Source organism: Sylvia atricapilla, chromosome 18 (assembly GCF_009819655.1).
Source record: "Sylvia atricapilla isolate bSylAtr1 chromosome 18, bSylAtr1.pri, whole genome shotgun sequence".
Classification (NCBI taxonomy): Eukaryota; Metazoa; Chordata; class Aves; order Passeriformes; family Sylviidae; genus Sylvia; species Sylvia atricapilla.
The window spans coordinates 2,261,349-2,276,721 of record NC_089157.1 but is presented as its reverse complement, the minus strand read 5'-3'; the positions used below and the strand labels follow the sequence as shown (position 1 = coordinate 2,276,721).

At 44.6% G+C, this 15,373-nt stretch overlaps 1 protein-coding gene across 1 annotated transcript in view; it reads left to right on the top strand.

Annotated features, from left to right (window-relative positions):
- Nucleotides 1–7,754: 7,754 nt before the first annotated feature.
- Nucleotides 7,755–15,373, top strand: part of GRB2 (growth factor receptor bound protein 2) — a 52,730-nt gene continuing 45,111 nt past the window's right edge. Inside the window, exons 1-2 of the mRNA XM_066331978.1 lie at nucleotides 7,755–7,866; nucleotides 12,641–12,863. Of these exons, the coding sequence (XP_066188075.1) occupies nucleotides 12,786–12,863 (78 nt within the window). The 5' untranslated portion in view covers nucleotides 7,755–7,866; nucleotides 12,641–12,785. The remainder of the gene's footprint in view (nucleotides 7,867–12,640; nucleotides 12,864–15,373) is intronic.

Here is a 15,373-nt window from a genome sequence, read left to right as displayed (position 1 = left end):
CGCAAGAAGCCGCCGTCTGGTTGGTGCGAGCCCGCGCGGCCGCCCGCAAGGCGCGCGCTGATTGGCTGAGCCGGGGTGGCGCGCGAAGCCAGCGCCCGCCCTGGCGGCAGGTCGGGGCCAGTCGTGAGGGGAGAGCGAGGGGAGAGGAAGGGCGGCTTCGCTGAGGGGGCGGCGGGCGGAGCGGGGACTCAGGGCACGGGTCACACCAAGGCGGCTGGGGAGACGTCGTGGGGACGGTGGTGATGGGCAGTGAAGTGACTCTGGGGTGAAAGGAACGGGGGAGGGCATGGAGAGGGATCGAGAGTGGTCGGTGGCTCGAGGCTCCGTGCCCTCGTCGATGGCAGGCCGCGGTGGGTGCCCCGGGGAAGGGGGTGAGAGAGAAAGGGAGTCCCTTTTACGGGACTGTGCTGCAGCAGGAGGAGGTGACACCTGCAAGAGGAGGGTGACACCTGCAGATCTCCCTCTGAAAAGCCACTTTTGCCGTAGAGAACCAGCAGACTGGAAGTGTCGGGAGCCGAGAGGTGAAAGCAGACGCAGGGTGCCAGGTGCACAGGAAACCAAGGCAGGGACGAGCTCACAAACCTACCGAGGCGGTAATCTTTACATGAAATCTAAGCCTCTGCAGAATCTGGAAAGGAAGTTAGAGGTGTGAGACAAAGACGCCCCACTGCTGTGCCTCTCTCTGCCTGCAGACATTTGGGGCTTGACTTGTGAATTCGTAGTAAATTGGGTAAATTGAAAATGTATGTCCCTCAATTTTAACTTCTTTCCTATTCCTGTAATTCCTTGCAGAGCTTGTATTACCTGGAGTTGTGATGTGGCAGTTCCCAAGTGCGATATTTTGTTACAAAACTCATTTTGACTAGCTTGCTAAACTACAAATGCCAAAGCCTAGTGCAGTTGTTTGCGATTTTGGACAAAACGCTTAAGCTCTGCATTGTTTTCCCTGCAGATGCAGTTTAGGATAAGAATGTAGCATTTTGGGAGCATTCTCCATACTCCTTTGAGCCAGTTTACTTTGACAGTGTGTGGATACACGCAATGCAGGATTCTACAGGTGTGGTTTCAGCTCTTTTAAATACAATTTAAATTTTAGTGAGGAGAAGCAAGGCCACAGAATTCCTGGGTTTTCTGAGCTTGTTACTCAGAGGAGTTCCCTAGTAGAATCAGTTAACAAAACCCCCCACAACACCTGAGTGATGCTGAAAGTGGTTTTTGGTGACTTAGACGGAAACAAAATGGTAGATATGGGGAATTTATGGTGTAAGTTAGAGACAGTATAAGGAAGGGAAAGGAGATAAATGTCCTACTTCAATTGCAGTAATACAAAATCATGACTTATGCTTAGCGCTGCACAAGCATCTCATTAGGTCCTCTAAATTGTTCTACCCCAACAAAATCTACTTATTTAGTCAAAGGTTTTAAATAAAAGGTCAGAGTAAAGATATTTCTTGAACAGAGATCTGAAACCTGGGTTATTGTGCCTCTGACATGGATTCCCCGTGGATCTTAAACAAGCCCCTTATAAACCCTGTTTTCACTCACAAGTACACTGTGTATAGACTTTCTGTCAGTGAAACGTGCACTTACAGGGGCTGGCAGGCTGGGCCTTTAACCTGTTGGTGCCTTCACTTCCTCCTTGGTAAACCTGATCTAACTGTTCACCTCAGTGAATATTGAATTTGTGCTTGCAAAGTGCTGAGAATAAATGAAAAACATCAAAATGCATTATTACAGGGGAGGTTGGAGGACAGAAACACCCCTGAATTGGCCAGTGTTGCTACAGCTTCAGAAATAGGACAGGTATTCAGAGAGCACATTTCCCATGTATTTTAGGAGTAGGTGACAAAGGGAAACTTGAGGCAAATGCTGTGAAGCACTCAAGAGGCACTAAGCTGGTGTGATTTTTAGACCTGAGAACTTTGCTGTAAAGTCCTGGTCTACAGGGCAGTGCTCAAGTCCTCATCCTCTCTATTTTTTAATATTGCTGAATTGTGAATGAATGGTCAACAAGGTAATGTTAGTTCTGGATGTTTATAGCAATGTAATGTTTTGGTATGGAGAAAATCACAATTCAGTCAATTTTACTGCAAATTAAGATCACTTCCCATATTTGTTTCTAAATAGCTATCAAAACTATTCCTTGAGCGCTTTTTTTCTCCACATCTTTATATTTCTTGGCGTCGTTAACAGCATGTAAGGTGTCCTCTATCATTTTGGTGGGATGTGAGCTTACAGAAATGAAACAATCCAAACCTCTGTGGGTGGTGTACAAGAGCTTCATTCCATTCTCCCCAGTGCAGGGATCTGCTGGCCCCTCCTGGGGTCACAACAAATGGGCAGGGCCCGGGCTCAGTTTGCCGAGAGCTTCCCCCTGGAACAGCTTGTGGAGCCTGGCAGATCCATGGGAACTCTCTGACCTCCCCGTGGGAGCCTTGCAGTCAGTCCTCACCAGGGTGGCTGCTGTGGGTAGAGCACTAGTGAGAATTTCAGTAGGACCACTTTAAAGCAGGTATTGTATGCAAAAAACCTCAAACCTTTCTTTGCTCTTTTTTTTTTTCTTTTAGTTAAGCTCTCTGACAAAGTGGTGAAGTTGCATTTTAATCAGTATTTGACGAGTTTCTGAACATTAGTGCAAAATATTTTAAATATAATTAAATCAGAAAATTCTGTATTGTTTAGAACAGGCAGTTGCTGTTTGTCTTATTCCCCCACTCCTTTGCATATTTCATGACAGATGCTAAGAAATGACTATAATTATAATGTATGTAGTGGAAAAAGGAATTGAAAGGGGAAGATTGGTGCAAAAGCTGTCTGAGTCTTCAAAATTAAAAGGAGTAGTTGAGTTGACCACCACCTTTACCAAAGCTGAAGGGAAGATAGTATTTCATTTTAGCTGAATTACATCCCAGCTCCTGTGTATTGCTTAATAAATAAGGGACTTGCACGTAATTCAATGTCTAATTATAAAATATAAGTGATATAAGATATTTCTCAAAAGAGGGAGATTCTGCCTTTTCATAATAAGCAGCATCTGCTTTGCTTTTCTCCAGACTGAGAGGTAATTGAGCTGACAATTCCAGGCTGTCCTTAAAATGACAGATGACTGGATTGGGAGTTGGAAGAAAGCAGAAGTCCTTTTGTACTAAAGAAAGGGAGATGGCACACTAGAGTTGGATCTGGTTCTCTTTTACAGATCTCTTTCAGAGTTTAAGCAGCTCTGGGTGACTCCAGCCAACTGTTTTTATTGTTTAACTTCTTAATGTCAGTGTCAGCTATTGCAGGTGCCAGGTAGAACAGCCTTTCCCACACAGTCAGTTTTGTAAATCTTCTAATTTCTTCTTTGTGACCATAGAAACACAGGTGGTATGGAAAGGAATCTTCTTGGGTGTAAGACTCGTGGGTGGTTTTGGTTTGGAACTTTTTTCCTGCCAGTTTTGAGCCTAAGTTTTCTTGTCTCCTGGTCTATAAAAGTCAGAACAGCACCTGTCTGTCTCACATGGTGATTAAACTGCTTCACAAATGCTCTTGAAATCTGTAATGAGTAAAATTGTGAGGCTGTTCTGGCAGATCAGCTGTTCTGCCTGGGTCACAAGAACCAACACTTACTGATTCCAGTTGGGCAGATTTACAGAAGCAGTTGTGGTAACAGTTCAGGGTGTATGTGAGAAGTCAAGGCAGAGCTTTAGGAGGGTTTCAGCTGGCTGAGAAGTTAAAAACTACCAATTCTGTTCCTAATGCTGCTTATTGTATTGTATGGCTTTAGGCAAGCTCTGTATGCCTGTGTTTCCCTGTTTGCAGAATATGGATATCTATATATTTATATGGATACACATCTATTATCTGTTATCATACATCTATACTGTCCTTTTGATATTGTTGCCTTTAGCACTAATCTAAAGCTGCATATCAAAATGAGATCAACTCACCAATATACAGCAAAATTGTTACCCAATTCATTATCCTGCTCTCCAAAGAACAGACACAGAAACCACATTTGGACAGGGTTTTTCCCTTGGCTTTGCTGTCTGATTCCCTAATTAATCCTGTCACACAGTGTTCCAATTATGGGCATGTGGGGAAATCCTATAGACCAGAAACCTAAATCTAAGGCTTTAGAGAAACTCTAGTAATAGCAATTGAGTCTTGTAGATTCCTCTCCTTGGTGTCCATTTTAATATGAGCCCACAAAGGAAGTGAATTTGTTGCCAGTTCTGTCTGTATGTGGTACCTGCAGTTTTGTTCCAGTCTAGCCTAGGACCTCAGTGTCAGGTTTTCTCAAGGTATTCAGTGTCTTCCTAGAGCAGGACATGTTTGTTGTTCTTTGGTTGCATCAGGCATGTTTGAAGCAACTTTGTTCCAAGACAGACCCAAATATGTAGTAAATGGAATGGTTCTGAATTTTATGGCTAATATCCCTGGTTTGATTATCACACTGAGGCTAACATGGGTTGATATGAAGAAAAAAAGGCAAGAAGGTAATATTAATGCAATAAATCTCACCAGCCCCATTCCCAGCATTCCCCATTCCCTCCATGCTGTGCCTGCATTCCTGTCATTCCCCCCACTGTGCCGCACCCACTGTATCCCTGCACATCTCAGACAGAGGTGTCTATCCAGGCAGTCCCCCCACAGCTGTCACAACAGTCTTGTGACAGTAAATTTTCAGCTTGGAAGAAAATTGATCAGGGCCTGTCTACATCTATTCCACATTCCCTGTGGCAGAATGTCTGATTTTCCATGGGAGCAAGCTTTGTGTCCTGCTTCATACCTCAGGCTGCTTAGATACAAACTATACACAACACATGGAGTGTCACCCCATACAAACTGCAGCAGTACAATGCAGAATCACAGCGTGACATTTTGAACATCTTCAGATGTGCTGAGCCAGTCAGGGATTTGCTTAAAAACAAAACAAAAAAAAAAAGCCACTATAATTCTTTGAAAGCAGGAAATGCGTCAGAGGAAGAAAGGTGCATATTATAAATGTATTTCATTACAATTATTGTGCCAGATGCCTTTAAAAAAAAAACATTGCAACAAACACTAAGTTCCTTAAATTGTCAACAGTGTATTGTAGTTCATGATGATGACAGATCCTCATGTCTGAGAACAGAATTAGGAACATGGCATTAATATGACTATTCCAAGCAGCAATTTTAAACCTTTAGTGGCTGCTTGACCCATTTTAACAAATATTCCTCTGATCTATTGATAGCAAACCCCATACATTTATTTCCCCAGACTGCTCTGAGAAGTTTTAAAAGGTAACCAGAAGAAATGTCAGACACAAGGATTTTTCTTACCTTCTTAAAATACTCAGAGCTAATCTTGGCTTTTATTTTATCATCATCAACTGTCATAGAAAATTCAGGCTATTCCTAGACTGCAAAAAAAGAAAATTAAATTGAACCTTTAACAAAACAACGTCTCTGTTGCCTTTTTCACCCTTGCCCACAGCTATGTCAGGATTTTGGCTTTTGCTGTAGCAAAGCTGCACAGTATTGCACAATAAGTTGTGTGTTTCTATAAAGTATTAACTTGTTTGCAAACTGGGGGAACATTCTGCATGGATTGGTTTGCAAGCAAATACATCTCAGCAACTCCTCAGTCAGGAATATCTTTCTGTAATGCTCTAATCTCTGCTATTTCTGAAATTTGTTGCTTGTTTGATTTTCTAGGACTGCCCTTTTACAGTCAGGCAGCTGCAGCCCCATAAAGTAGCTGTCATTCAACTGGCAGCTGTTGGCCATAGCTGGCTTTTCAAGTCCAGCTAAAAGTAGTTCTTATAATTTCTTTGGATGTTATTTAACTTACAGAAACTTACTACAAGCTTCTGAATCCCCTTCTTGAGGGCATACATGAAACCAGAGGTTCTGCAGGACTGTTCTAGGAACAAGTACTGGGGACTCAAGGGATCTTGGAATCTAGCTCTGATTTCATCAGTCTTGGTCTCACTTCTAGATGAATCATTTCTGCATCCTCAGAAAGAATGTCTGAAACATTTGTAACATCTCAACTCCTACAGCTCCTCTTCTCCACCCTTTCCAATGTTTTGAATGAAGTATGGGAAGAACTCACATCTTCCCCCAATACCCAAATCTGGGAATGATTTAAAACTCCTTAAAGACAATGTTGTTAGGATAAGGAAATGAACTTGCTAAAAGTTTAAAGCATGAACATCATCCACTCTTTATCAAGCTGCTTAAGCATTTATAACGAGAATGGTAGCAGGCAATGTTTGCAGAGCACGATTTGTAAGCCAGATTGTCCCAGGTTGTGGTAAATATTCTGATGGTACTCTGGTCTTGTATGGATGTAACTATAACCCCTGGCTGGGGAGAGCAACCAGTGTCATGGTTTATTTTTTAAAAAATAGTTTAATTTGAGACTGAAAATGTGCATTTCTGTCATAAAACAAAATATCTCTTACCTGTGTCTGAATTGTAGACTTTGGTCCACAATAATCCTAGATTTACATGAGCCCAGCTGTGAGCTCTGCAGTTGATGTCTGAACACTGTGGTTTTGCTGTGCTTCGACTGCCCACCTCCAGTCTTGGTGTCTTTTTGGAGGTGGGGGAGTGGGGAGGGATAAAAGTAACCCTTTAGTAACTCATCCCTTCACGGGGTGGGAGTACAGTCCTAGGAAACCCTCCGGTTCAGAAACCCCTCTAAAGCCAGAGGAAAGCTTTTTTATTTATGCTTTTATTAAAGGATTGAGGCCTGATGTTTACTTGAGCAACTGCTTTACAGTATAATTAAGAGTATTTTCAAGCTAAAAGAATGTCAGGAGGGTCATCTATGCAAACCCTGACATTAGTTGGCTGTGCAATCTGAATTTTGGCCTCTGTGGATGCTGTAATTGCCACGTGTGATTAAACTGTTTGTTCTTACAGCACGGGTACCTTAATCACTGCTCAGGAGAGACGGCACTTGGCAAGAAATGGCTCACCAGGTGTGTTCTTTGCTCTGAGCTGGGTGAGCAGCTTGCACCCCTCGGTGTCTGCTCAAACACTGCCTGGACAAGCTGATGGTGTATGGGGTGTATCTCTGGTAGTCAGAGAACTTCTACATCAATTCCTTTCTGCTGGCTCCATGGTGTAGTAGATGGTATTGTCTTACAGACAAGTGGAGGCACTGAGAAATTAAGCAAGTATTTTGCACAAAGCCAGCGTGGTTTCTTCTCCAGAAACCGGTACTCAGGGCCTCCTCCACGGGGTGTAACAGAGTCTCGATAGCAGAATCACAAAATCAATTTGGTTGGAAAAGGCCCCGGAGAGCAGTGAGGCCAGCCTGTGATCCAACACCACGTCAACCAGACGATGCCACTGAGTGCCACATTCAGTCTTTCCTTAAACATCTGTAGGGACGGTGCCTCCACCACCTCCTGGGCAGCCCGTTGCAGTGGTTAATAACATTTCGCTAGAAAAATTCTTCCTCACGTACAACCAGAACCTCTCCTGGTGCAGCTTTCACTTTGGCCCTCTTGTCCTATAGCTAGTTGCCTGGAAGAGGCCGACCCCCGCCTGGCTACACCCTCCTTTCAGCTGCTGCGCCGCTCGGATGGTGCCGTTCCCGTCCCGGGCCGCGCTCGCTCCGACACGGATCCCGCGGCTGCCGACACCCAGGACCGGAGCGACACTGCGCCTGCGCACAGCGGGCCCGCTCTCCCCACGGGGCGGGGAGCGCGCAGGCGCCGCGCCGGCGGAGGGCTCTGACAGGGCGGCTCTCGCGAGAGTTGCTGCGGGACCGGCGGCGCGGCGGGCGGGGGGCCGGGCCGGAGCGGCGGCTGAGGCGGCGCTGGAGCGGCGGCCGGGCCGGGCCGCGCGGGGCCGGGCAGGCGGCGGGAGCGCCCAGCGCTGCGCGGTGAGTCCGTGCGTGTGGAGGGCCGCCGACGCCCCTCAGCCGCCGCCCACCGCGGGTCGTGCCGGGGCGGGGAACGTGGAGGGCGCGCGCTGAGCCCCCGGTGCCGCGGCCTGGGCCCCGCGGCGTTCCGCTCTCCCCGCTGCGCTCCGCAGGACTCGCCTCGGCGCCGGCCCCGTGTCCCGCCGGGCCCTGGCCTGCCCGGGCTGCGCGGGGTGGAGGGGATGCGGGCTCTGCCGGTGGGGGGCTGGTTGGAATAAGCTCTGGGCTCTAGAGGCGTCATCTGCTCGGCGAGATTCCCGGCTCACGTACAGGGAACACCGGGCGGGGGTTGCTTCCTCTCTGCCCTACGGCTGGGGAGTGCTGGCTGAGCGTGGTTCTTGGGGCTTATCTTTTGTGTTCCCCAAAAAGAGTTCCATAACTAAAGGCCGCTTCCAAAGGTTAAAAGGCAGCGAGTACCCTGTAGGCGGGATAACGTCCCCGCCGCACTGTCTCCAAACACCTTTGGGGTCATGCTTCAAACGTGAGTTTCTGTGATGGAAAAGGACGTTTTTCTTTCGGCCTCTTCCTTCTCTTCTGAACTTCCTGCTTGAGAACCAGTGCTGGTTTTGTGGGATAAGGTTTGACTTGCCAATATAGTTCCAAATAATCTGTAGAAGACAAGGATGCAGGCTTGTTAACTCCCACAACATCTGACTCAGACACCTCTTTTATAACCTACAGTGAAAACTGTTCTGTGGCACAGTTAGTAACTGCAAGAGCAATTCACAGATACAGTACTTAGGGAAGTTAATTCTTTGTTTCAAAAATTATTGAATGCCCGGGATCAAGGGACAAAATCTGAAGGCCCACAGATGGTTGATCAATCTTCAAACACGGTGTTGTTTGTATCCATTTCTGTGCAAACTTAGGATATTGAGAATTTGTGCCACAAAAAGGCGTTTCAGTTTTTATCATCTCTTATTAGGTTGATTGTCATGCAATATTATGAGTATTTCATAATACCAGCTAAGCTTGTAACATTTAAAGCAGTTTTAGACAATTTAAAATAAGAGAAAAAAAAAGACCTGCCAGTAAATAAATTCTGGCAGAGGTAAAGTTTTCTGTTACCCGATAAAGTGTTTTGATCTGATAAGTATTATCTGTGCTTTGTGCTGTAGCTTAGTTTTGTAAGTCGTATCTTGAGTTATCTGCTGTTGAACGAAGTTGAATCACTTAAAGCTGGTAGATCAGGGGGATCATTTGTGATCCTGAATGTTCTGGGCTTTATATGTTGTTAATATAATTTATATTTTAGTTTGTTCCTTTATTATGTTATACCTCCTTATTTGGCTACTTTGAATTAGTGTTCTGCCCTTATAATTTTTACTTTCTATTCTTTTGGCTAGAGCCTGACACTTGTATTTCTGCATGTCTTCCAGATGATGTATGCACACATTTTTCTTTCTACCACACTCAGTAATGTTTTGTCCTAAAACAGCTGATGAAGTTTAGGATCTGATTCTTTCCAAAATCTCCCAGTGAATCTATCTTGCCTCTCTTTGGCTTTTCTAAGCTGTCTGTTGTTCTATTCCTGCCTGTATCACTTTCCAGAAGAGCAGTAAAACAGCGAAAAGAGAACAATGAGAAAGCTCTCTTTTGTTTAGAAACCATGCTGTTTCTAAGAGTAATGTAAAAAGCCCACCTTTGCCTGTGTGCTTTTTGAAATATCTGTTGCAGTGAACCTGAGAATTGTTTCCTGCTGGCCACAACAGGGTGGTTTGTATTTATAATTCCTTTTATTCCATCCTGAGCTGTAGCACTGCTGCTAATGAGCATTTAGTGTTGGCTGCATCTGCTGCCTTTTCTTTCTCTCACCCCTCCCAGTATTTTAAGAGCAAAGAAAGTCTTGGCCCATGTCACAGTAAGGTGAGAAACAGTGATATTTTGAGAAGTTGTAGTCATTTCTCTAACAAGATCATCTGATATTTTTTGTGATAAGTAATGATTGTATTAATATATTGACTGTTACTGGTCCATACCAGTGTTAACTCCATTTGCAGTCTGTGGACTGGGTTCACTGCTGTAACGTGTCCTGTTACACTGCTCTCTGCCTGAAGCAGATACAGCTGTGCTTTTTCTTCCCCTCATGCAGTTGGTTTGTTCATATTTTAATAACAACATGGCTGAATGTGTGTAAGAACTTATTAAATAAGGTTGTGAGCAGCAAATGCTTCCTTAAGAGACTTAAAGAGAATTATGCATTGACTTTGCCTTTCCTGACATTTGCTGTGTGAGTATCTTGGTTTAAAATTTTCAAAGCTTTTCCCTGTTTTGGATGTAACTTTAGTGCTTAAACTTCAACTACACTTTTGTCCAAGGCCAGGAAGGTTAAAGTTTTGTTCTACACTGCAGCTGCTGTTAACACTGTTACCTGGAAACATCACTCCTTTGTATGTTGACAATATATCTGATGGTGGTAGTAATACTAATGCGTGTTTAAAGAGTATTGCATGATGAATCTCTTTCATCTTGAATAGTGCTGGAAAATTTCCCGACATTGTGCTGTTACTAAGCTCAGGGAAATGCCAGTATAGTTCTTGGAAGTGCTGCATCAGTTTCTCTAAGAAAGTCGTGTATGAACACCTTCAGTTGAAAAAAGTAATTCTTAACTGGTAATGCAGTACTGGGTAGCAATACTTGTGTGCCCCCAAAAAAGGAATATTTTAATTTGATGTACTTTCTTTCTTTAAACGTGTCTCAAGCCTTTAGTGTATACTTTAAGTTGTGCAACCTTGTGTTATGTTCTTAGGTTTGGAACTTGGGGTTTTCAAGGCATGGTCTCTTGGCTGAAGGTGTTCCTCTTCACATGTGGTGTGGTGATGTTAGGAACACCCTGAGGTTGCTGCCAGTAGTATTTAAGAAGCACTAGAAATAGATGATGTTTATCATGAAAGATACAGGACAGATAGACAAGAAGCATTGAGCAGTTTGCGTTTTCCATTGCTTCATACACTGTCATTCATGATGCCTTTTAATGGTGCTATAGTAGCAGAAAATTATCAGTACCATCAGTTGACAAACCCCAAGAGACCAGGTTGGAAAGGTGAGGAGATAATGAACACAATACAGTAGAAGCAGCAAAGAGAAAATACTTTGGGTGAAGGGAAGTAATTGTTGCTGTGTGTTGAGTGTGCTGGTATGATGTGGAAGACTCACATCAGAAAGGTTTTTCTTCAGCCTTGAGACTAAAATGAAATCTTTCATAATTACCAAAACGTAGTTATGATGATTCACTTTATGGATTTCATTATGTGTGTTGGTCGAAGCTTGGATCCAGTACATTTATTTCCATCAGTCATGGCAGCACAGGGAGATTGTTCTCTTGGCATCTTTGTGACAAGTGGCTGTTTTCAGCCTTGCTGACGTTCTGCTAGTGCTGTGTAGGAGGACCAGAGAAATCCCAAAGCTCTGTCCAGGTGGGGGACCCTGCTCAGCTGGTCTTTTTTTCATCTAGGTGAATGCTGTAGATACCTCCTCTCATTCTGCCAGATTCCTGTGATAGAATCTCAGTTCTGGTGTTTGCTTGGAGCTTCAGTATTCTCTACAGGGAGCTGAAGGTTGGGCAAACATGGGGCTCCTGCAATATAAGCATGTTGATTGCTGAACTACATTTATGTAAGGCAGGTTTTTCTCTGAAATGAGAAATTACTGTTGCCATCTGCTGCCTTTGCATGCAGCAGGGCTCTTTCTGGGCCACAACCACAGAGCCTGAATTAGCAGATGCGTGGGTTCACCAGTGTTTTTCAGATCTCTTCTGTCTTGAATTGTCATTGACAAGTGCCAGCTCTCTGCTAGCTCTTCAAGGTGGGTTTTAACTTATAGACCGTCTTATTTGTGTTTTGGTGGTTTTTTTTCTGATTACTTAGCTTCTCTGCTATCAAGTGTAGTTGGAGTTAGAGTAAATCATTCCTATTCAAACGTGAGAGCAGGATTTAAGCCTTTTCAGTGGTTTCAGTGGGTATGTGTGACTTGCCGGGTTTGATTTAATGTGCTTTGTGAGCCCTTAAGAGATACAAACTTGCTGATCATCACACTGAATTATAAAGATTTTTTAGCATGTTCTGCTACTCGAAACACCGTCACTTAGGATGGTTGCTTTTACTTAGAGTCAGCCCAAACTTTTGTTTCTGTGTCATATTATTTGAGGACACTTTCCGATAAGCATTTCCATTCCAAAAGTCCAATCGCACTCTCTGCTTTGTCTAGCTCGTAGTTAAATCGCCATGAGCTGTATGAACGGCAGAACCCAAACCCGGCATCTCCAAGGCCGGTCTTTCCCCGGGCAGCAGGTGGGGAGCGGAGCGCATCCCCTCGGGCTGTGCCAGTGCCGCGGTGCCGAGCCCGGGGCTTTCCCCGGGCCCTCGGGGGGCCGCCTGGCCGCGTCCTGCCCCGCTCCATCGCTGTGATTAGCGGCGCGAGGAGCGGGAGGGATTCCCGGGAGAGGCGGCCCGGGGAGGGCCCTCCCGGCACGGCTCCGCCGCCAGCCCCGGGGCGAGGAGCGGCGGCGTTTGCCGGCGGGCCGGTGGCGGAGCCGCTCCCGCCCCCGGGCGCGCCGTGGCGGTCATTGGCCGCGGGACGCGTCACTCGGGCGAGCCGGGCCCGGCGAGCGGCGGCGGGAGGAAGCGGCGGCCGCGCTGCGCCGGGCGGAGGGAGCGGCGCTGGGCGCGGCCCCGGCCATCGATCCGTGCCACTTCCCCTAATGGCCCGTCTCTTCCTCCTCCTCCCCCTCCCCTAGGGCGGATCGTCCCCCGGCCTCGCTGTATGTGAGAGACGGGGCAGGCGCCTCGCACGGAGCCGGGAGCCGCCGCCGCGGGAGGAGCGGAGGCTTCGGGGAGCGCTTCCTGCCCACCGCCCGCACCGCCGGGCGCGGCAGCCCCAGCATGGAAGCCATCGCCAAGTACGACTTCAAAGCCACCGCCGATGACGAGCTGAGCTTCAAACGGGGGGACATCCTTAAGGTAAGTGGAGGGCTCGAGTCGGGAGTTTCCTTCTTTACCCCTGGGCTGTTCAGTTTCTCTCGGAGTCTCTTCCTGTCTCGCTGACCGGACCCTCTTTTGGGTCTCCAGAGAATGCCAGGAGAATCTCCTTTTAATACGGAGCCTCAAGACCGTCTAAGTCCCAGTCACACCTCTCTGAGAGCAGGAGAGGCTGTTTTGTTTCAGTATTAAGCATATATCCCAAAGTCTCTCAATTCTTTCTTCTGAGATTGGAATATTTGAAAACTTAGTCGTAAACAGGGCAGCAAATAAGCAGAAGTACAAGATAAAGGGGAATTCAGTGTAGAGATTATGAGAGAAAGCCCCATAAAGTAATCAAGATCAATTTGATATTCCTTTTCTTTGCCTCCTGCCAAGGATTCTAATATCAAAGAACAGTGATTGGATTTTTTCTCAGTAGATAATCTTTTAGCATCAGTCTGTCAAATATTGAAGCTGAGTTTTATCTTCAGTCCTGATGAACTGGAGTGATAAACTTGTGGCTGAATATATAATGGTTCTGTGCAGATGTAAGTGAATGTTGGAGTGCATTAGAGGAATTCTGGTCTGTAGTTCTTTCGATATATCAAAGGCTTTTTAGGCTTCTTCTTGGCTGTATTACAGGAATTTAAAAAAACAGTTGAGTTTTCTACAACTGTAATAAAACTGGACACACAGAACAAGCCCAAAATTTTATCTTTAAGAGGAGTAAAATACAAAATCCTTAGTGATTTGGCCTCAGTGAAGTGGAGCTCAGAGCTTTGTTGCTTCCAAGTAACATTGTAAAATGCTTTAATGGAATTCATTCACAGTCACTATTTCTCCATAAAGGTGGACTTTACCTTCCTAATGTGATACATTTGATGTTAAGGTATTTTTAAGCTGCTTTTTTTCTAAAATGCTTGGAGTAGAAGCAGTTGTGAGAGGTGCTTTTCCTGCAGATGTAAGGCTGTAACTGTGTGTATGCTGACAAATCAAGTCCTGCAGACCTCAGTGGGATTACTCATCTGCTCAACATTTTTGCCAGGGAAGGGCTTGATTTTAACTACTATTTTAAAAAGCAGGAAAAAATAACCTTTATGTGTAAACCTAATATGTGTCTTTTATAGCTGATATTTCAACTGTGGCTTTGTTAAAAGTGTGAGGCAATAAAGAGATAAAGGTTGCTAAAGCATATAATGATTTGAAATTTTGACTTATAAAATGATTGCATCTGTGTATGTCCTACACATCCCTGCCCCATAATTGGTCTAAAAACTCCTGTTAGACCTGTACACCTCAGTGCCACAGTGTGTGTAAATTACCAGGGTATTTCCTAGGGCTATTTTTAAATGTTTGAGACAGTCAAATTTTGGAAACCTTTTGTGATTACCTTGCTTTTTTGGGGGGCTTTTTTTAAAATTTGTTTGGTTTTGTCTGTTTTGTTTTTTAACATGATCTGTATTCTTCTATTTTGGGTTACAGCTAGCTGGCCTCAACTTTTGTAGTGTATTTGGAGCATAGCTGAAATCAGCTTGTAGAAAAGGCTGAACAGGAAGCAAAAATGAAGTGTAATGAAACATAGTTTATTCTGAAGTGTATTCTCAGCTATTTTAATTTAGTTTGGGGTAGAAGTTTGCTTAAGTACATGGAAAAAATATAATAAAATTTTCATTTGTTCAAAAATATGTTCTTCTCTAAGAAGTAAAGGAAAAACACATTTTTAAAGCTTAGTCTGTGTTAAAAGTCTTGCATCTGTGCAAAGTGGCTGATAGTAAGATGTTCTTGAGTCCTGTCTACTTGATGTCAACCCATAGATACAAGTTTTGTCACACAAATAGAAACATATGTATGCTGTTACATTGCATTTGTAATTATACTTTTCCTAGAATACAAAGAAGGGTTTTCCTACTTTACCCAAAATCTAGGCTGTACAAAGCATTTATGAACAGTTCTTCAATCTGTATTTCCTTTCTTTTCAGCTCATATTCATATGAAAATGCTAACAAATTTTATGTGTTTACCTCATTGATGTATAAACTGAGCCACAGGAATGGTAAATTGCTCAAGATTATCACTAAGTTCAGTGGAAGCATCAGGAGTTTCAGGAATCCTTCAGCACATAGTTGAGCTCAGTTCTGTGTAGTGTCGCGAGATTCACTGTGTAAAACTGGCAAATTTCAGACAAATAAATCCAAACAAGTTAGAACTGTTCCAGGTTACCCAAACTGACAAACTTCCGTGGCATTTTGTTGCTTTGAAAAATCAGTTTCACTTCAAATGTGTTTGAGGTTGTGGAAATTGATTTCCACCCGAAATGCGAGATGTGTTTGTTAGAGCTCTGCTCATGACTGAGAAATCTTAGGGTGTCCCAGTCATGTGCCCTGTGTGATGTCTCTCATTAACCAGGTCAATCCCCCTGTCCTCCAAGGAGCTGGGAAGAGGAATAAACTTGTACGGTGTTGAATGCACCTGCACCCTTCAGTGTCCCTTGCTGGGGGCCATGTGTCACT